A 22,877-nucleotide genomic window follows, 5' to 3' on the forward strand; every position below is an offset into this window, starting at 1 on the left:
TCGAGTTTATTTAGCTCACCTTTATTATCGATCATAACTCTGTATTCACAATTTTCTTAAATGACATTTTCACTCTGCAGCGGAGTGTGCGCTGATATGAAACTCCCTGGCAGATTAAAACTGTGTGCCCGACCGAGACTCAAACTCGAGACCTTTGCCTTTCGCGGGCAAGTGCTCTACCATCTGAGCTACCGAAGCACAACTCACGACCGGTACTCACAGCTTTACTTCTGCCAGTACCTCGTCTCCTACCTTCCAAACTTTACAGAAGCTCTCCTGCGAACCTTGCAGAACTAGCACTCCTGAAAGAAAGGATATTGTGGAGACATGGCTTAGCCTCAGCCTGGGGGATGTTTCCAGAATAAGATTTTCACTCTGCAGTGAAGTGTGTGCTGATATGAAACTTCCTGGCAGATTGAAACTGTGTGCCCGACCGAGACTCAAACTTGGGACCTTTGCCTTTCGTGGGCAAGTGCTCTACCATCTGAGCTACGGAAGCACGACTCACGTCCGGTACTCACAGCTTTACTTCTGCCAGTACCTTGTCTCCTACCTTCCAAACTTTACAGAAGCTCTCCTGCAAACCTTGCAGAACTAGCTCTCCTGAAAGAAAGGATATTGCGGAGACATGGCTTAGCCACAACCTGGGGGATGTTTCCAGAATGAGATTTTCACTCTGCAGTGGAGTGTGCGCTGATATGAAACTCCCTGGCAGATTAAAACTGTGTGCCCGACTGAGACTGGAACTCGGGACCTTTGCCTTTCGCGGGCAAGTGCTCTACCATCTGAGCTACTGAAGCACTTGCCCGCGAAAGGCAAAGGTCCCGAGTTTGAGTCTCGATCAGGCACACAGTTTTAATCTGCCAGGAAGTTTCATATCTGCGCACACTCCACTGCAGAGTGAAAATCTCATTCTGGAAACATCCCCAGGCTATGGCTAAGCCATGTCTCCGCAATATCCTTTTTTCAGGAGTGCTAGTTCTGCAAGGTTCGCAGGAGAGCTTCTGTAAAGTTTGGAAGGTAGGAGACGAGGTACTAGCAGAAGTAAAGCTGTGGGTACCGGGTGTGAGTCTTTCTTCGGTAGCTCAGATGGTAGAGCACTTGCCCGCAAAAGGCAAAGGTCCCGAGTTTGAGTCTCGGTCGGGCACACAGTTTTAATCTGCCAGGAAGTTTCACAATTTTCTTGATTGCATAGGAAAAGACGTACAATGGTTTACCATAACAATATCTTATGGGCCAACTTAGAACTAGTATCTTATTACAAAAGTAACACATCAAACACTCAATTAATACCCATCTCAGTCACTTGACAACAAGTTTATGACAATAAAGTCACATGACATCAACTGGATTGTAAGTCCAATGCAGATCAAGATAACTGTGAGTAAAAAAAATATTTCCAGAACAGATTGTGTTTTCCAATTTGATAACGTCAAATTTTGTTGTTTGATGTTTGTTGATGTGTCAAACCATGTGCTTAGTATTGTCCACACGATTGCATACAAAAACTGATTGGCTCTCGAACTCTTGACTTTCCAGTATGGCTTGATGTGAGAAATACAGAGACAGTTGATGACTTATTAAAGAATGTACGTGACAGGAATCAAGACTACTTCAAACCTTTGTGTGGGCTTCCAGTAAGCACTTATTTCAGTGCTCTGAAACTGAAATGGATGATGGACAATGTTCCTGAAGTACGAGAGGCAGTTAAGAATAAGTCATGTTTATTTGGCACTGTGGACACTTGGCTCATATGGGTAGGTTTTTAATCTTTCTGTCTATTTTGAGTAATGGTAAGTTGAATGCTTATACACTTCTGACATTGTGAGTGTGGGGCAATCTGTAGTATTGTGAACACTGAATAAATTTTCAGCTGCCGAGATTGCTAAGATCATTTTTTCACGTAGATGACCAGTTTCGGCAATTCTCTGTTCCCATCTTGGTTCTAAGTTTGCATCATTGCATAACCTTTTCCTTCAGTACATTAAGTGGTACTATGCAAACAGCTATGTACACACACTTGTAAAACAGTGCACTAATATGTGTGTCTATAACTGTTATTTTAAAACTGATATACCAACCTCTAGTATAACTCATGATATCAACATGGACATACATTGTATAGCACCACTTACTGAAGTGAAGGTGAAGGCTATGTAATGATGTAACGATGTAAACATAGATCCAAATATTTATTTATTTATTTACATTTTCTTTGCGTGGAGCCATCGTAATGATTGTTTTTGCAAAAGTCGGACTTAATACTATGGTTATATTTACACTTATAAAATACACTATATTCTGTAGCTGTTGATTCTTATGTCTATTTTTTTACATTTATCACATTACAACTGATATGCTAATGCCTCATGTTACTATCACTATCTTAAAATTTGTTGAAAGAATATAAACATTTTTCTATAAGAAAAGGTTTTAATTTTGTTTTAAAAACATTTCCCATGTATGTTCTTAGAGAGTTTGGTAGCTTGTTATACCAAATCATACCACTGATATATTGATTTCTATCAGTCATTTTTATCGTTGTTCCGTTACGGAAATAGTTATACTTTTTTCTAGTGTTGTGATCAAGTAAATTATTGCCCTTGATAGCTTCTGTTGGTTGACTTATAAAAAATACAACTATTTTGAAGATGTGCAGAGAATATATTGTCAGATATTTGTGCTGCACAAACACTTCACGACATGAATCTCTATGTCCCATCCCATGTATATGTCTTATTGCCCTTTTCTGTAGTAGTAGTATTCTTTTTAAATGTACATCAGCTGCACAGCCCCACATTTCAATTCCGTAATTGAGAAAGGGGTAAAGTGTTCCGTAATATACTAATTTCAGTGCTTGGCTAGAAACTATCTTTGCGAGCTGGCTGAGGAGATATATGGCACTACTGACTTTTCCGCATTTGAAAATAATGTGGTATGTCCACCGCAAATTTTGATCAACATACACACCCAGGAATTTACAGTTGCCATTTTCTGTTGCAGAGGTATTACAAACACTATTCATATTGTTGTGGTGAGAACTGCCTGTTTTAAATGTCAGTAGTTGAGATTTTGTGACATTCACCTTGAGTCCCTGATCATTGTAGTATTTTGTTACTTCTGTTACACCACTAGTAGCAAGAGATTCTAGCTCATCAGATTCACTCCCATAGAATAAGATTGACGTATCATCTGCATGGCTTACAATATGGGAGTTAATGGGTTGTGCAATGTCGTTAATATAAATAAGGAAGAGAAAGGGTCTATGGATTGAGCCCTGTGGTATACCTTGTAATACAGGTACACTGGTGGACTGGGAGTTCATACTTTTATTATCTAGTTCATTTGACATTTAGTGCTTTGCTTACGATTTAGCAGGTATGTGGTTAGAAGATTCATGGCTTGATCCCCAATACTATAAGATTTTAGCTTTTTAAGAAGTACGCTATGGTTTACCGTATCAAATGCTCTTGTCAGGTCCAAAAATATACCTGCAGTCTGCATCTTCTGGTTCAACAGACAGTAAACTTCATGGATGAACTGTGAAACTGCTGTGGTTGTACTTAGCTCTTTTCTGAAGCCATGCTGCGAATCTACAAGCAGTTTATGTTTTGTGAAAAAGGCACTTAGCTGAGAAAGGATAATGCTTTCGAATATCTTACTAAAAGTGGGAATTAATGAGATTGGTCAATAGTTGGAGACATCTTTCTTATTTCCCTTTTTATAAATTGGTTTCACTAAACTCATTTTTAGAACTGTTGGATACATGTTTTCTCTAATGCTGCAATTAATCAGGTAAGTAAGAGGTTTAGAGATTTCTTTTAAGCACACTTTAGTAATAGCACTGGATACACCATCCCATCCAGATGAAAATTTTTTCTTTAGCATGTATATTGCCCTGCGAACCTCCTGCTCATTCACTTCCACAAATTCAAATTTGGTACACAGGGTGAGATGGCATTGAGTCTCTACCTGTGGATCTATAATATGAGTTGATTGTTCACCAGACATGTAGTAGTTATTAAAAATATTACATATATTATCTGGGTCTTTTATAATGTTACCATCATGTTTGCAAAGTAATATTTCAGAGCTAGGTCAGAAATGTAAGGACTATGGTATGAAGATTAGCATCTCCAAAATGAAAGTAATGTCAGTGGGAAAGAAATATAAATGGATTGAGTGCCAAATAGGAGGAACAAAGTTAGAACAGGTGAACAGTTTCAAGTACTTAGGATGCATATTCTCACAGGATGGCAACATAGTGAAAGAACTGGAAGCGAGGTGTAGCAAAGCTAATGCAGTGAGTGCTCAGCTACGATCTACTCTTTTCTGCAAGAAGGAAGTCAGTACCAAGACTAAGTTATCTGTGCACCGTTCAATCTTTCGACCAACTTTGTTGTATTGGAACGAAAGCTGGGTGGATTCAGGGTACCTTATCAATAAGGTTGAGGTTACGGATATGAAAGTAGCTAGGATGATTGCAGGTACTAGTAGATGGGAACAATGGCAGGAGGGTGTCCACAATGAGGAAATCAAAGATAAACTGGGAATGAACTCTATAGATGTAGTGGTCAGGGCAAACAGTCTTAGATGGTGGGGTCATGTTACACGCATGGGAGAAGCAAGGTTACCCAAGAGACTCATGGGTTCAGCAGTAGAGGGTAGGAGGAGTCAGGGCAGACCAAGGAGAAGGTACCTGGATTCGGTTAAGAATGATTTTGAAGTAATAGGCTTAACATCAGAAGAGGCACCAATGTTAGCACGGGATAGGGATCATGGAGGAATTTTATAAAGGGGACTACGCTCCAGACTGAACGCTGAAAGGCATAATTAGCCATAATGATGATGACCATCATGTCTTGTGCTGAGCGGTTCCATGTTCATGTTGTTGGGACCTTTTCAGTATTTGTTAATCAGTTTCCAAGATGCTTTGCTTATGTTGTCAGACTGTTCTATTGTTTTGCTCTTAATATGCTTCCTTAGGTTAACCATTTCAGTTTTAAAAGTTTGCTTAGCCCTATTGTATTTTTCCTTGAAAACCTGCATAGTAGTAACTTTATAAAGCTGGTTTAGATCATGTACTTGCTGCCTGAACATAATCAGATTTGTTGGGAGTTTTAGTCTAGGATTACTTCCATTTGTAACTACCTATTCGATTTCTCTGACTGTAAAACTATATTCATAATGATGCAGTAGGGTTGAGTAGAATTCATTCCATTTCTCATCCGACCCTTTTACATGGTACACAGAATTCCACTTCTCATTCAGTAGTTTGTCCTTAAGAGCATTAATATTTGAGGTATTCAGCATTCGTTTCTGTAGCACAATTTTTGTTATTTTATGCACAACTGAATTGTTGTATTCTATCACCTGACAGAAGTGGTCAGAATAAAGAAAATCTAAATTACTGTAATTTACCTTATCTATAACATCTTTGTTGATTATAGCATAATCTATTCTAGTGGAACATGTGTCTGTCACTCTGGTGTCAGAGTTCATTATATTTACAAGATTGTATGAGGTCAGTTTATCACTTGAGTTTCAACTTTACTATACTATTGGAGTATGCATCCATATTAAAGTCACGTAATATAGTAAGGTCATTAGAATTGGCCTGACCAATAACACTACAAAATTTATCCATAAACAGCATAACCTCAGCATTTGGTGGTCTGTATACTCCAATCACTTCATGCTTTGGTAACTTAAGATCATTACTGTGGAGTACAATACCTGTCATTTCAATTGATCCTTCTTTGGTGTAGTGTTCAAGAAAGGATTTTTTTTGGCTTCTATATCCTTATTAACATAAACTACCACACTGTAGTTTTGCCTACAATAACTATTTGTTAGTATGTAACCTTCTAATCTATAATATATTATTTCACTGCATTTTAGCCCATGTTCCATTATTACTAGTACATGTGGCAAGTGATCCTCTATGAATATTTGTAGAATGTCTAGTTTGTTTCTGAGATATTGCACATATAACAAAAGAGAATTACTGAAAGTGGTAACCTGTATGAATAAATGATTTTAGTGATCTTGGGAGATGAAAATTTATTCATTGTTTATGGTCTGTAATTTATCTCTACTATTTCCCTTCTGTCATGAGTCAGATAGCATGTAGATGAAAAAGTGACAGTGACAAGTCTGTTCGGAGTGGACTAACTCTTTTCTGCATTTTAAGGGCTCATTTTCCTAAACTAGCTGTAACTTGCATGGGAAACTATGCCAATATTCATTATAAACAGAATTGTATAGGTTGTGTAATCTTTATTAATGTACCGTAGTTCACTGCTAAACCCCCTTAATTTCATTGCAAGTTGTATCTTTCCATTGGTCCAATATTGTGTACTATTTGTATGCAATGCAGAGTTTTCAGTTTATTTTCCTTGTTTGTCAATCTGATTTTATTTCATAGAATCTTACAGGAGGGCCTAACGGTGGTCTTCACATAACTGATGTTACGAATGCCTCAAGGACAATGTTAATGAATATTCGCACACTTCAGTGGGACAACGCTCTTTGCAAGTAAGTCTTATATTGATATGTATTTTGGTTTCTCCATAACAATAAATAATAACGATTTCTGAAACATTGAATATGCACTGCTATCGTACATTTGAAGAATGAAGGAAACATATGTCTTAACCGTGACCAGCATTAAGTACGCTCCCAAGACTCCCAAGATTCTGTAAAAAAGAATTTTCTGAAATTAAAAACTTAAGTGTATGTATTTCATTGTATATGGAAGGTTGGCGTGGTACAATTAAATTACTGAAATAGTACTTGGTAAAAAATTGTTAATGGCGTATGGTATATTTTGACTCATTTGAAGCTTTTTTTTTAAAGTAATTAAATGCAGTAGTGGGTTAGAGTAGTGAATGAATGTAGGCACCAGAGAACTGTTATCAGTAGGCCCATTCAGTGAAACTCAGTGTGAAACTAAACCAATGACAATTAACTGCCAAGTAAATGTATTAAATTAGCAAGGGACACAAAAATAATCCAGAAATTTTTTAGGAAAAGCTTTAAAATCATGACAATGGTGAGACTTGAATGGAATATAAATAATGGAAGGGGTAAAACTCTCTCTGTCTCTCTCTCTCTCTCTCTCTCTCTCTCTCTCTCTCTCTCTCTCTCTCTCTCTCTCTGACTCACTAAATTTCCCTGGCTAATTTCAGTGTCCCAGCACTAGAGCTTGACTGGGGTGAGGAATAGGAATATGGCTACTGTTAGTTCATCATGGTGCAGTCCCTGTGCATTGGTCTGGTAGCTCAGAGAAAGCAGTGGAAAAGGGAGATGAGGGGGTCGGAGTATATGTAGAGATTAATTCAAGTGGGAGGAATGGAGCTAGGATTGGAGGTGGTTAGCAGAGTTTAAGACCAGGGCAGTTATGCTTGAAGGATGTGTTTTGAGAACAGTTCACATTTATTAACTCATAGAAGCTGGTGTTCGGGGTGATACAGAGTTACAGGTTGTGTGGATGCCATTGAAATCAAGTACATTATGCTCTGCTAGTGGACGATCAACTGTGCTCTTAAACAAAGTTTGCCAGTGGCCATTCATTTGGATGGACAATGGGATGGCGGTCATGCCCACACAGAAGGCTGTGCAAAACCTGCAGAAAAGCTTTTATATGATGTGCTATTTTCACAGATGTCCGAGCATTCTAAAGGGTAAGATATGCCTGAGCAGGATTGGAACAGGATGTTCTGGGTGGGTGCATTGAAAAGGTTTTGCACCTAAGTCTTCCACAGGGATGTTAACCCTGTGATACATGGTTGGAAGTAGGTGCGGCATAAATACAGAGCAAGATATATCATAGGCTGGGTGGGTGGTAGAATACCACTTTGGGAGAGATACGAAGGATTGTATGGTGGATTAGTTGAAGAATGCTGTTACGTTGTTTCAGCTCGGGTAATACGAAGTATTGAGGGTGTCATTTCATTGCAGGTAGTTCATGGGGGTTGGTCAGAGGATTAGAGGTCCATGTGGATATTATCTATGAGGTCTGTTTGTGCAATAGGTTTGGAGGTAGGCCTAATATTGGTCTGTGGAAATCTTCATAAGACATTCAACATACTGGGTAGGAATTTACTTGTTACTCCAGATGTACTGTCCATGAGTGAGCAGACTATATGTGTACAGACTTTTTAGTGGAAGGAACATCTGATATTAAAATGCAGGTTTTGTTGATGGTTCATGGACCTGATATGGACAGTGCTCTTCATGGAACCATTGGGGAGGCGTAGGTCAATGTTGAGGGTGATGACATGCTAGGCTAATTAGGGCCAGGTGAAGTTAATAGGAAAGAAAGGATTGAGTCTATGGGGGAATGAAGATAGTGTGTCACAAACTGTAAGCTTTCTTGGACTGTTTTTATTTTGCTTTGTGGGCTTTGCCTGTATTCAGTGCCACTGGAGTCATGCTTACATTGTAACAGGTTTTTCTTCTAATGACATGCTTGACTTAACCAATGATGGACTGAATCCTTAAATCAAGACATTGTGATTTGTTTAGCACCGGAGAAAGGTGTTAGTTCACATGCCTCGTACAAGTCCGATCCCAACTGAACCAATCTTTGAGATTTCATGAGCAGCAGAGCAGACTTTATCAACAAATTGAAACATTTACAAAGTTTCTCATCCACCACCAAGGATTCAGATTTATTGCTCATCAGGTTGCTCATGAAAACAGCAAGATTGAACTGTTTTGTCAACCAGTAGTGTTCGAAACAACAGGCCTCTCAGCTGTTGCAGTTGCAATTCCAGTTGTCCACAGTAATGCTCCAACAATGAAGCCAGCTCCAAACTAGCTTCTAAGTTGGATATAACTGAAATTCACAATGGTCAACTTTGTAATCTTGCTACTGGGACACACTATATGACACCATAAATCTGCATCTTCATCTACGCCTATACTCTGCAACCCACTGTGAAATGCGTGGCAGATGGTACATTCCATTGTACCAGTTGTTAGGGCTTTTTCTTGATCCAGTCACATGTAAGTGTGGGAAGAATGATTGCTTAAATGCCTCTTTGTCTACTGTAATCAGTCTCATCTTGTCTTCATGATCCTTACGCAAGTGTCACGTATGGGGTTGTAATATATTCCTAGCTCCATCACTTTGAGTTGGGTCCAGAATATTTCTAAGTAGGTTTTCATACAATAGCTAGTGTCTGCCTTCAAGCAGCTGCCAGTTCAGTTCTTTCCACTTTGTTGTGACACTTTTCCATGGGTTGAACAAAACCTGTGACAGTTCATGCTACACTTCTTTGTATTTGTCCAATATGCACTCTCAGTTCTATTTGGTACAGGTTCCACACACTTAAGTGAAGCACTTGGTTGTTACACATGAGTGTTTTGTATGCAGCCTCCTTTGTAGATTGATTGTACTAGTATTATACCAATGAACCACATTCTGCCACCTGCATTACCTATTATTAAACCAATGTGATTGTTCCATTTATATCCCTACAAATTGTTACACCCGGTTATTTATGTGACTTGACCATTTCTGGTTGTCATTCATTGATATTATAGTCATATTACACTCTGGTTTTTCATTTTGTGGAGTGCACAATTTTACATTTCTGGATATTTAAAGCAAATTGCAAATCCTTGCAACACTTTGAAATATTTTCAAGGTGTGATTCAATATTTCTACAGCTTCTTTCAGATAGTACTTCCGTACGGATAACTGCATCATCTGCAAAAAGTCTGAGGGTATAATAACACTGTCTGTAAGGTTATTAATATACAACATGAACAGCAGGGATCTTAATACAATTTCCTCAGGCACACCCAAATTCACTTCTATATTTGTCAGTGACTTTACATCCAACATCACTTTCTGCATTCCCCCTACCAAAAAATACTCAGTCCAGCCACAAATTTTGCTTGATACCCCATACATCATAATTTTGATAATAAGCATGGATGTGGTAGTGAGTCAGATACTTTTAGGAAATCAAGAGATACTGTGCCTAAATCGCGTGAGAAAAGTGGGAAATGGGTTTAACATGGTTAATCGTTTTTGGAATCCATGCTTGTTGGCATAGATGACATCATTCTGTTCAAGATACCTCATTACATTTGAGCTCAAAATAAATTCTAAGATTCTACAACAATTGGCTATCTATGATATTGGACAGTAGTTTAGTGGATCACTTCTGATATCCTTCTTGTAGGTAGTAGGTGTGATCTGTGTTTTCTTCCAACTACTCGTCATGGTTTTTTATTCATGGTATCTATGATAGATGACAGTTAAAAGAGGGACTAACTCAGCCACAAATTCTGTATAGAATCTGATAGGGATTCTATTGATCTCTGGGGCTTTGTTCAGTTTTATTGATTTCAGCTGTTTCTCAACATCATTGACACTAATATCTACACTGTGGAACACAATTAAAGGCTCACTTTTTTAAAACCACATAATTGTCTCCTATTGTGATGCAGAAGTTTGAAATTTGGCTCCAGTGGTACCTACAACCTTCCTCAGATATAGATATGGTTCAATAGTGTGACACCCTGCAGCGTTACCCTCAGGCTCACCAATGCTTCATATAGGGAGATGCTGACACATGCTAAAGATGACCCAAACTCAGAAGTTCATGTGAGATGTATGGCAGATTAATGATTTCACATTTGCACAAATTTCACCACAATTCTGTCCCCGCCAGCGTGGTTATGTCACTTGATGGGAAAGTTGTCACAGCCAGCCTGCCCACAATTCACGCCTTCTCTTGATGTCTCAATGGTGGTGAGAATTGTGGTGCCCAATGTGAAATCACATTGTTTTCTAATGGGTGGCTGAGGAAAACATTTCAGAAACTCTGCCCTCAGAATTGATAAGAAAAGATTTAGTGTGGCATAAAGGGTAATGATGAAACCACCCCTTCTCTTGGGTTATTGATTCCCACCCTTATTGCCTTCAGAAACAACAGTTCACAGTATGATGAGCAACAGAACAACATTCTTGACAACCTTTGACATTGCTGACATCCCCTGGATGAATCATCCTTCTCTAAGGACATTGTGGCACTCAAACCCCATTGAAAGTTGGTGGACCCCTTTGAAATTGCAGCAATATGGCAATTTTTGCTCCGGTGTATAGGTTGGAACTACTAGGGACCTTTTGGAACCATTCAATAAAATTTGAATGTGATTCGAAGCAGCAAACAATGATTATGCTTTATCCATCCTGCTGTTTTGCATCTTCCTGGGGCATGAGATGATCTCGGAGTAGGGGGAGGAGGGTGCAAAACGATCCTTCTAAGACACTCCCCCCACCCCTCCCCCACCCACCCTCACAATTCCCCTATTTTGGCAACATTTTTGGTGCGACCTGCACTCTTTGTCGGGCTCTTCAAAAATGTGCTTGTACAGCGATGGCCATTCAATGATTCCAAGATGCTGGCATGATAGGCATCCCTTTCAGCACCCTTAGATTTTGTTTGTGGCCAGCGGAAACTAGTTCAGTGACGGAGCATCACCCAGCTGATTTTTGTTGAAATGGTTGCCTTTCAAACCAGCATCTAAGAGTCTGTGAATGCCTATTTTTGTAGAGGGACATTTTAAAGTGCGTGGGTGGCGGGTGTTGGGTAGTGGGTGGCACTGAGGGTGCTGCAATACGAGGCGGGGAGGGGGGGGGCTGGGGAGGGGGGCTTATTAGAGATACCCTTTGCAGCATTTAATTCATGTGTGCGTCAACATCACTTTCCTCCTCCCTCTCCTCCATTATCACATCATTCAAATTTCGCCAAAAGGTTTTGAATGGGCACTGGTTGTTCCACCCTATATATTGGAGCAAAATTTGCCATTATGCTACGCTTAATGGGGTCAAATCATGTTCAATGGGATTGGAGTCCCACAGTGTCCTTATAAAAGGGTGCTGAATCATCAGGGAGGGAGGGGGGTGGGGGGTCAGGAATGTCAAATCATCTTTACAATGAGTAGCAGCCTATCTTTCCCTCATATTGAAGATTTCTAGCAACATATACAGAGCAACACTCATCAAAGCTGTTGTCTGGCTGAGCTGCTTCATGGCTATTCTCGTTGGACCCTCTGCACTCTGCTGTTCCCACCTGCAGAGAGAGGAGGATATGACCACACTGTTCCACATCAGATCCACAGGGAGTAAATGTATGTTTTTGGACCATACCACAATAGATCTAGGAATCCTTAGTTGTTTATGCCAGTTGGTGGCAGTTGCAATTTCTTGCATCCAGCTGCAACATCATCATCAGCTGTTGTTGCACCACTTCAATCATGTGAATTTCATATGAAAATATTAATATCATAACTTAATATAAACAGAATTTTGTGGATTTTTGATCTTGTGATAGATGCTCACTTCTTGGGCCACATTGATACTTGCTGTGGGCTGCGTGTGACTCGTGGGCCACGGGTTAGGAACCCTGTTCTGGAACATCCAGCAGGTATACAGTAAGCTGCCTGGTGTAATATCTCCAGCAATGCATTATGTGAGCTGGCTCCCAAGGTTCTTGCACCAGCATGTAGCTTATTCTAATTTCTTCATAGTGAACCTCCATCTCTTCTTTATTTCGGTTTGTTCCTGCTGTAAATGTTTTACTCTGGTGGACCGTTTGAAGGAAGCCAGTGGACAATTCTGTTGGTGTGACATTAATGTGCACTGGTCATTTCATTACAATGATATTGTGACAGTTTTCTACTCTCCAAGTTTTTTGACTGCTGTGGCTCATGAGCATTTCTTTCCTAAGTTTGTTCACCTTTATGTTTATGGCAAACAGTAGATTCCTCCAGTCATGGTAATGCTTCACCAAAATGATTTGCTTTGAAAAGACAGAAAAACCTGTGTGTAAATAATTAGTCTCTTATGTTAACCTTCAGCCACAAGCATACCTGCAATCTTAGTGGAAATTTTTGGGAACATTTTTGATGGCTTAATGAAATTGTCATATGATTCTGGTTCAGGTTTGGTAATAGCGATTGTGTTATTCATGGCCACCATCAAGTCCAGCTGTCCTTTCTGGAGATGAGTCTTCCATAAATTTCATAATCTGAGGTAGAACAATTACTGTGACCTGAAATGTATTGGACATGTGTACCATCGATTGTGTCTGTGGCAGTGTTAATCCATTTTCATTATTATATGATCAGTGACCTGCCCCCCTCCCCAACACTCACAGAAATGCGAAACTGACTGTAAAAAATCTTCTACTACAGTCTTAACTGATTTATTATGGAAGGTGGTGGATCATTGTGAGAGAAGTTTGTCGTTTGTTGATAGAAGCTACTGCACAGCTGCTTATCTCTACAGTTAATATTTCTGTTTTCTAGAGTGATGGCTACGGATTAATTTTGAAAGCCTTGTTTAGTGAATACATTCCTATGTTGTTCAGTGATCATATGGATGTATTGCAGCCTCAGTCCCCATACTATTTAATCTCAGGGGTTCTTGCATACACAAGATGGAAAGCAACACAAAGGAAAGTGTTTGTGGGTTTGGTAGTTACTGCTGCAAGACACTACTAAAGCCACATGAATATGTCGAAGAGCTGTTTCCAAGAAATTATGATGGAACTTTCACATTATTTTCCAGTGGTAAACTTGAGAAGTCTGTTTTGCATGCAGTTACCTTGTTTGCATGCAGTTCTTGTCCTAAATTAGCTTGTATCTGGTCCTAGTTTTTGTATGCGAAATTTACGGCTCAGTTCCGTGCAATATGAAATGTGTTACAGGATAAGCTGACTATATTTAAGATAGGAACATTGCTTACTAATGTGCTTCCAAAACAAAAATAACAGATACACACAGTTAAAAAAATACTGAAATCTCTCATGAGTTTTCAGGTTTATTTCATTTTTGCCAATAATAAATGTTACTGTGCCTAATGACACTCATGATTGAGGACGTTGAATGATTGTTCCTACTCTTCAAAAATTTGCTCATTTTTTCTTTATCCTGAGAAAAGAAATTTACTGTTCCTATTCTTGTTTTTGTAGGACATAAAATAAAAATGTATTTAACATAATAATCCTCAGAGGATTATTGCAATATGAAAAGAGGGGGTATAGTTTTTTTAGGAGAATTATTGCAACAGTCTTCACATGTCGTATAGCTCTATTCATGCTTTAACATACACTACTGGCCATTAAAATTGCTACACCATGAAGATGACTTGCTACAGATGCGAAATTTAACCGACAGGAAGAAGATGCAGTGACATGCACATCGTGGTGCACGCACATTGGAAGCATGTATTCGTCATCGCTATACTGGCGTATCATCCGGCGTGACAGTATGGGGTGCCGATGGTGAGACGTCTTAGTCACCTCTTGTTCGCATTGACAGCACTTTTGAACAGTGGATGTTACATTTCAGATGTGTTACGACCCGTGGATCTACCCTTCATACGATCGCTGTGAAACCCTACATTTCAATAGGATAATGCACGACCGCATGTTGCAGGTCCTCTATGGCCTTTCTGGATACAGAAAATGTTCGACTGCTGCCATGGCCAGCTCATTCTCCAGATCTCTCACCAATTGAAAATGTCTGGTCAATGCTGGCTGAGCAACTGGCTCGTCACAATACATCAGTCACTACTCTTGATGAACTGTGGTATCGTGTTGAAGCTGCATGGGCAGCTGTACCTGTACACACCATTCAAGCTCTGTTTGACTCAATGCCCAGGCGTATCAAGGCCGTTATTACGGTCAGAGGTGGTTGTTCTGGGTACTGGTTTCTTAGGATCTATGCATCCAAATTGTGTCAAAATGTAATCACATGTCAGTTCAATATATTTGTCCACTGAATACCAGTTTATCATCTGCATTTCTTCTTGGTGTATCAATTTTAATGGCCAGTAGTGTACTTTCTTTTGCAGATACGGTACTCATGTGTTATTTCTGTGCTCACCTTTAGCAATGAACTGCTCTCCTGTGCCTTCATTTTATTGATTTCTTTTTCTTTTTCCCAGCTAGTCCATAAAGTGCTAAACTTCCTCTTTGGAATACTGATGCCGCACATCTGTTGCCCCTTCAGATGGGTCTCATTATACTGTGCTTTAGAGCAGTTGTAAAAGATTTGTATTGGTCTTTCAACTTCTGCAAAAGACTTGTTTGATCTCAAGGTCATTAGTATAAGAAAAGAATTGTGAGGAATTCAAATGAAAGGAACTGGATACTGCTTGAGCCATAGCAGACAAATGGTGGCACGAAGAATAAAAGACATTCAATACATAGCCAAACACCTCCAGCTATTAACCCAGTTTAGTTCATTCACAAGAGGACATCCATATAACTGATAAAAAGACCTCCTTTTGCCACTATTACAGTGTTTAATCCTTAGGATTCCATTGAGTTGTGATACACTTAGTGTCAGATTTCTGATTTGAGTGAATAGTTCTCACTGGATTTTTGGGTCGCAACCTCTATACTCGTTCATATCCCAAAAGATGCGCAGTGAGATTCATGGAGACAGTCAGTCCAGCAGATACTCTTCAGACACTGATTCAGTGACCTTTACTTTGTGGGTAGAATGGGTAGGAGCATTATAATACTGATATGGAGAAGTCAGATTCCAAATTGTTGCCACAAAGCTAAAAACATGTTGCATGTTTTTACAAACATCTGTGTTCATTTTCTAATTGACAAAAACAAATAGTCTGAATCAAAATAAGGAAATACAGCCCCAAATATCTATTTCCATAGAATTTCACTGTTTATATAATGTTCTCAATTAAATATCATTCCTTATACATCTGCTAGTTCCACACATGCACGTCTACCACAAAGTCAACATGATGTGATATTTCAGCAGTTCATTCGACCACTATCTTCAGGGAAAATGCTGCTTCTAACTTTCTCTGAGCTGATACCAGTTGCTGAAATATTATAGCAAGTTTATTTTTTAACTGACAGCCATGTTCCAGGAACACCTTTAAATAAAACCATGTTTGTAATTACATGCCTCTTCTGTTTATCATCATGACTGGTGCTTTAGGGGCGTTAGCATGGCCTTGAAAATTGTACCCTCTCACTTGTGGCAGATTATTCAGTCAATCTTCAGTCTGTATCTATATTGCATTTGAAATCCTCTAAAGTTAATGAAAAGGATGTGTGACAGCTTGTTCATAAACTATGTCGAAGAGTTTGATGGCACTATCAGTTAATTTCTGAGTCATACTAAACAGTAATTAAGTTTAATGGTTTCTTGACATTTCAACTTCACTACAGCATAGCTAACTGTAGATCTGAGTGCTTTTACCACCATCTAAATCTCCGATAGAATACCTGAACTTGTAGGAGCTTGTATTTGTAACTTATAAGAACTTGCTAATTATCTCTGTCACTTTCTCTTTAACAGAAAACATGTATAAGATGTTGGCACTTTGAACCTTCATGTAGGCAATCCAAGCTACACAACCTGCTGTTAAACGTATCACATTTGGTGAGGTGTTGCGGACCTGTGAGGGAGAAAGGAACTGTTTGACAGAAGACCTAAAATTCTGATTCTTAACTGGTACCTCTGATAGTAACCTGGTTCCTTTTTTTTTTTGATGTAGTCTCATTAAGATATCTTTGCCAGCATTGTGCTAATTTCTGCATGTGAGCTTATTTGTCTTATAATTTTAAGTGCAATTTTAGTCCATTTTAGTGTAATAAACTTGTTGTTATCTTTTGTTTCAGATTTTTTGGTATACCAAAAGAAATCTTGCCTGAAATCAGAAGTTCTTCAGAAATTTATGGATACGTTGCTGCTACCCCTTTGGAAGGAGTGCCTATTTCAGGGGTAGGTTGGTTTAAATGTCTCCATGAATGTTTCTTAAATTTTTGAGTGACTGTATTTATCTTCTACATCTACAACTGCATGATTACTCTGCAGTTCACAATTAAGTGCATGACAGAGGGTTTGTCGAACCACCTTCAAGCTACTTCTCTACAGTTCTTTTGGGTCTCTGGAATGAAAACTGAATCTAATCTAAACTAACAGCGTCCAGGAAAAATTAGCACTTAAATCTTTCTGTGTGAGCTCCAGTTTCTGTTATTTTGTCACGATCATCATTTCTTGCTATGAATTTGGGAACCAACTGAATATGTTTGTATTCAGAGGAGAAGGTTGGTGATTGAAATTTCAGGAGAAGATTCTGCTGCAACAGCCTTTTTTTAAATGACTGCCACCCTAATTCACACGTCATGTCCGTTGAACTCTCTCTCCTATTCCGCAATAATACAAAACGATCTCCCCTTCTGTGAACTTTTTTGATGTCCTCCGTCAGTCTCATCTGATGTGGATTTCACACTATACACCAATAATCCAGAAGAGGGCGGAAAAGTGTGGTGTACGCAGTCTCTCTAGTCAACCTGTTGCATTTCCTAAGTGTTCTAGCAATAAACTGCAGCCGTTGGGTAGCTTTATCCACAATGTTATCTTTGTGAAGATTCCAACTGAAGTTATTTGTAGTAATCCGTAAGTATTTAGTTGAATTTACAGCCTTTAGATTTGTTGTGTGAGTTATTGTGTAACCAGAAGTTAGCAGAAGTCTTTTAGTACTCATGAGGATAACTTCACACTTTTCTTTATTTAGAGTCAATTGCCATGATTTGCACCGTACAGATACCGTGTTTACTCGAATCTAAGCCGCACTCGAATCTAAGCTGCATCTGAAAAATGAGACTTGAAATCAAGGAAAAAAAAATTTCTCGAATCTAAGTTTGAGACTCGAAATTCCAGGGGAGAGAAAAGTTTTAGGCCGCACCTCCAAATTGAAACAAAGTTTGTCCATTGTAACATGAGACACAATTTAGGCCGAATGAATGACTATATAGCTACAGTAGTTTGGTTTGAGTCGTAAGCTTAGCAGTTAAGCTTTACCAGGTAGCCTTTGCTATGCGCCAGGCGCTCCATCCGTATTTATATGGGTACCCTTCCTTTTTCATGTGCTTCGTCTTGTTTGAATTGATTGTTTATTTTTCTTTGATCTGATAAGTGCCATTTTCTTTGTTATAGGTGTTTACGTCACTCTAAGCTGAAGATACATTACTGTACTGTGTCATGCACTGTTCGTCACGTTCTGATAATGAGTGTTTACAGCCTGTCACCATTCGCGGCATGGCTTGCTTTTGTAAATGCTAGAGAGAGAGGGAGAGGGGAATCGTCTCATTAGTGAAACAATGACAAGAGACTGCTATTTGTTGTTACTTACACTGCTGCTTTCTTTGACAATGATCAACAAGAACCAAATAATAGACTGCGTATGATAGATGACGTTCAGAACGAGAGTTTAGCAAAAATTTTTCTCCGTTTGAAAATCTTTGCAGACGCCTCTTTAGTACATTACATTCTGCACAGAAATAAGAGTCATCCTAGATTTAAAAATCTAGTCAATTGCGGTGCTTCATTTCTGACTGTATCACTACTAGGCATAAGAATAATACGAATATAAACATGACATGATATATATATTCTTTCGCATTTGCTGTTGTCTCACTCTAGTTTCGTAGTTTATTAGGCAGACAGGATTTAAATGAGATAGCAGCAAACACGAAAGAATACATGGCAAAATGTTTATATTCATATTATATTTATAGTGAAGAGAATACTGCGTGTGATTCACAATTAATAAAAGTTCATATTTGCAACCATCTCTTCTCATAGGTAGGAAAAAATTCAGAACGTAGAGTTGGCCATATTGACAAACATCGCAAACAGCCTTTCCAGTCGGATTTTGTAGTACATTGAAATGCTGCTACATTCGAAGATTAACAATACGGAATTTGTATTTACTTCGTTGGATAATGCATGAAAATGCAGTGATTGAAAATTGAGGCAGAGAAAACAGCTCATCTTCCACTTTTTTTTTTTTTAATTTATTGACTGACGCAGAGGTTTTGGCGCCAGTATCTATCTTTGTGCCTGCAAAGCATGCCTGTGTAGTGCTACATATATTTCAGAACTTCCACGTACTTTGCACTCGATTCTAAGCCGCAGGCTGTTTTGTGGATTACAAAAACTGGAAAAAAAGTGCGGATTGGATTCGAGTAAATACGGTATCTTGTCTAAATAATTTTGTAGTTGGTTTTTATCAAGACGGCAAATCACAGCATCATCTACAAACAATCTAAGACAGCTACTCAGATTGTCTCCTATGTTGTTTATGCAGATCAGGAACAGCAGAAGGCCTATAACACTTCCTTGGGGAATGCCAGATGACTTCCGTCAATTACTATTAACTGTGACCTACCTGACAGGAACTCGCGAATCCAGTCCAGAACTGAGGCAATAGTCCATAGGCATGTCATTTTAACAAAAGAAGCTTGTGAACAACGATGTTGAAAGCCTTCTGGAAATCTAAAAATACGGAATCAGTTGGCAACCCCAGTCGATAGCACTCATTGCTTTGTGAGAGTAGATAGCTAGTTGTGTTTCACAAGAACAATTTTTCCTGAATCTGTGCTGACTATTAGTCAATAAATTGTTTTCTTGAGGTAATTCAGTGTGTTCGAACACAGAATATGTTCCAAAACTCTACTGCAATTCGATGTTAGTGATATGGGTCTGTAATTAATTGGATTACTCCTGTTGTTCATTTTTCTTTGGTGTTGGCATAACTTGTGCAACATTGCAGTCTTTAGGTACAGATCTTTCGATGAGAGAGCGGTTGTATGTCATTGTTAGATATGACACTATTGTATCAGCATACTCTGAAAGGAACCTGACTGGTATGCAATCTGGATCAGAAGCCTTTCCTTTATTAACTGATTTAAGCTGCTTCACTATATTGGGGATATCTACTTCTAAGTTACTCATGTTGGCAGTTGTTCTAGATTCAAATTCTGGAATATTTACTTTGTCCTCTTTACTGAACGAGTTTTGGAAAACCGTGTTTAGTAACTCTGCCTTAGTGGCATAGTCAACAGTGACATGACCATTGTTATTGTGCAGTGATGGTATTGATTGCGTCTTGCCGTTGGTGTACTTTACATGTGACCAGAATCTCAATGAGTTTTCTGCCAGATTTCGAGACAGAGTTTCATGTGGAAACTGTTAAAAGCATCTTGCATTGAAGTTTGCACTAAACTTTGAGTTTCTGGAAAATTTCACCAATCTTGTGGATTTTGCATTCTTTTAAATTAGGCATGCTTTTCTCGTTGCCTCTGCATTAGTGTATGAGGGGGAGGATCAGCACCATTGCTTATTAATTTATGTGGTATAAATCTCTCAATTGTCATTAATACAGTTTTTTTGAATTCAAACCCTGTGTAGTCTGTTCTTACATAGTCAGATTGGAAGTAGTAGAGACTGTCTCTTAGATAGGTGTCTATTGATTTGTATCTGCTTTTTTAAATAGATGTACTTTATTTTTGGTGGGTTTTGTTGTTATGGTGTTCAGTCTCACTACAACTGCCTTGTGTTCACTAATTCCTATATCTGTCATGATGCTCTGTATTTGTTCAGGATTATTTATTGCTAACAGAACAAGTACGTTTTCGCAACCAATTGTACTTCGAGTGGGCTCCTGAATTAATTGTTTGAAATAATTTTCTGAGAAAGCATTCGGTAAAATTTTGGATGATGTTTTGTGCCTATCGCCAGCTAACATGTATTTTTCACAACATATTAAGGGCAGATTGAAGTCACCACCAACAAAAATTGTGGAACTTGGGTATCCATTTGAAATGAGACTCAAGTTTTCTTTTAATTGTTCAGCAACTGCATCGTCTGAGTTGAGGTCAGTAAAACGAACCAATTATTAGTTTATTCTGGTCATCAAGTATAACCTCTACCCATATTAACTCACAGGAACTATCTACTTCAATTTCACTACAAAGTAAACTACTTCTGACAGCAATAAACCCTCCACCACCTACTGTATTTAATTTGTCCTTTTTGAACATGGTTGGGTCATTTGAAAAAAAAAATTGGCTGAACTTATCTTTGTCTTCAGCCAGCATTCTGTACCTGCAGCAATTTGGGCTTGAGTGCTTTCTATCAACGCTTGGAGCTCTGGTTATTTCCCAACACAGCTACAATAATTTACTACTACAATATCTGTTTTTGTTCTCTGTACCTTCCTGCGTATGCCCTGCACCCTTGTAGACTGAGACCATTCCTGTAGTTTCCTGAGACCCTCTAACCTAAAAGAAGTGCCCACTCCCTTCCACACAGTCTCCGCTACCCGTGTAGCCACTTTGTGTGTGTAGTGGACTCCTGATCTAGTAAGCAGAACCCAGAAACCCACCACTCAATGGCACAAGTCCAGGAATCTGCAGCCTACATGGTCACATAACCTCCTGAGTCTCTGATTCAGACCCTCCACTTGGCTCTGTGCCAAAGGACCACAGTCGGTCCTGTCGATGATGCTGCGGATGGTGAGCTCTGTCTTCATCTCGCAAGCGAGACTGGAGGTCCCTACCACTTCAGCTAAACTAATCTCGAGAGAACATGCTCTGCCAAAATTACTTCACCAAAATTAGTTTTCTGTGCATTTTCCACTGATATCTGTGATATTTTGTTTAAATAATTGGTCTTTGTAACATGTTATTTATGAGAGTCACTTAAACAGCAATGTTCACAAATATTTCAGAAAATTGGGAGACAAGTGGAACACACTTAATTTCATCATTCTTCTATATGTGATACATTTACACTAATCAGTAACATTAACTAAATCATGATGATTAAATTCTAAACTTAATTCAATTATTGCCTATGGTGCTCAGTTTTCTTTTGACATGTTGTCCTCAACCTATCAAAATCCTTGAATCCTTGAAAATACTGAATGTGGGTTATTCTCCTCCAGCTTAATGTAATTTTTCAGCAGATGCAATTGATGAATAAACACTTTAAGGCTCTCATACATGACAGTTCAGAAATCCCCCTCGAGGAAATGAAGGTTTGGCAACATTGCTGATGTGCTTTGTTTAAAAAAATCAGAATACTATTGTGTTGTAATGTTATGTTAGGTGCAGATTGCATTTCAGCATTGCAAGTTTGGTCTGCAGTGTTTGAAAATGATTGGTTGTTTTCGTAATTGTGGAAGTTTATTATCTTTTTGCGAATTCAAAGTAAATGTTACCATATTTTTAAGTAGGACAAATTCTTTTTGTTGGAGAGTTAGCTCTGGTAACTAGTTGTTTTTTCTGAATATTTCTCTAAGGAAGATGGGGTGGTATTTTGTGATGATATTGCATCTTTTACGGAGCTTTATTGAGCATAATTTCAGTGTTGAATTATGCCTCTTCGTAGGTAGTATGAAAGCAAGACTTCTCCACAATGATAAAAATCTCCACAATAATAAAAATCTCCTGCTGTTCTGATTGGTCATGTAATTAACGATGAGGAGACATTAGAAAACATTAAACTATTACTCACACTCAAACAATACAAGGAATATGAATACCACGTATGTGAAGATCTCAGAATAATGCATTTTGGCTGAGTGTGTAGCTTTGGTACACAAAGCTGAGCTGCATTTCACACGAGGGGGGCAGAAGAGGGGAGAAAAAAACATATTCTGAGAGTAAATGGTGTGTTCAGAATGAAACTTTGATCTCGTATCACTCCTCTTCTTGGTCACAAAAATGCGTACCTGCATCCTCTGCCCATGAAATTGGGTATCCTCAAAAACTTTGTGCAAGCTGTGGAGAAATTATTTCATGGGTTCATATTCATATATTTACAAGAGGAGATCCCATGGATCAGACTAGGGGAAAAAAATAGTGTTTATAAGACGATAAAATAATGAAGTAATTATTAATGAGCATTTCCATGGTTGTGTTTCATAAAAAGTCAACAAGAACATTTTAGGCAAACTTAAGGCAGAGAACTTTCACAATATCATATGTGAACCATGATACATAACATGTCTTGTTTGATCA

General features: G+C 38.7%; 1 protein-coding gene across 3 annotated transcripts in view; it reads left to right on the forward strand.

Annotated features, from left to right (window-relative positions):
- LOC126365905 (glycerol kinase-like) overlaps positions 1-22,877 on the forward strand; it is a 145,526-nt gene that overhangs the window by 19,452 nt on the left and 103,197 nt on the right. For all 3 annotated transcript variants that reach the window (XM_050008627.1, XM_050008625.1, XM_050008626.1), the window contains 3 exons: positions 1,540-1,757; positions 6,428-6,537; positions 16,686-16,788. In XM_050008627.1, coding sequence (XP_049864584.1) covers positions 1,540-1,757; positions 6,428-6,537; positions 16,686-16,788 — 431 coding nt within the window. The remainder of the gene's footprint in view (positions 1-1,539; positions 1,758-6,427; positions 6,538-16,685; positions 16,789-22,877) is intronic.

Source organism: Schistocerca gregaria, chromosome 4 (genome assembly GCF_023897955.1).
Source record: "Schistocerca gregaria isolate iqSchGreg1 chromosome 4, iqSchGreg1.2, whole genome shotgun sequence".
In the NCBI taxonomy this organism is placed as follows: Eukaryota; Metazoa; Arthropoda; class Insecta; order Orthoptera; family Acrididae; genus Schistocerca; species Schistocerca gregaria.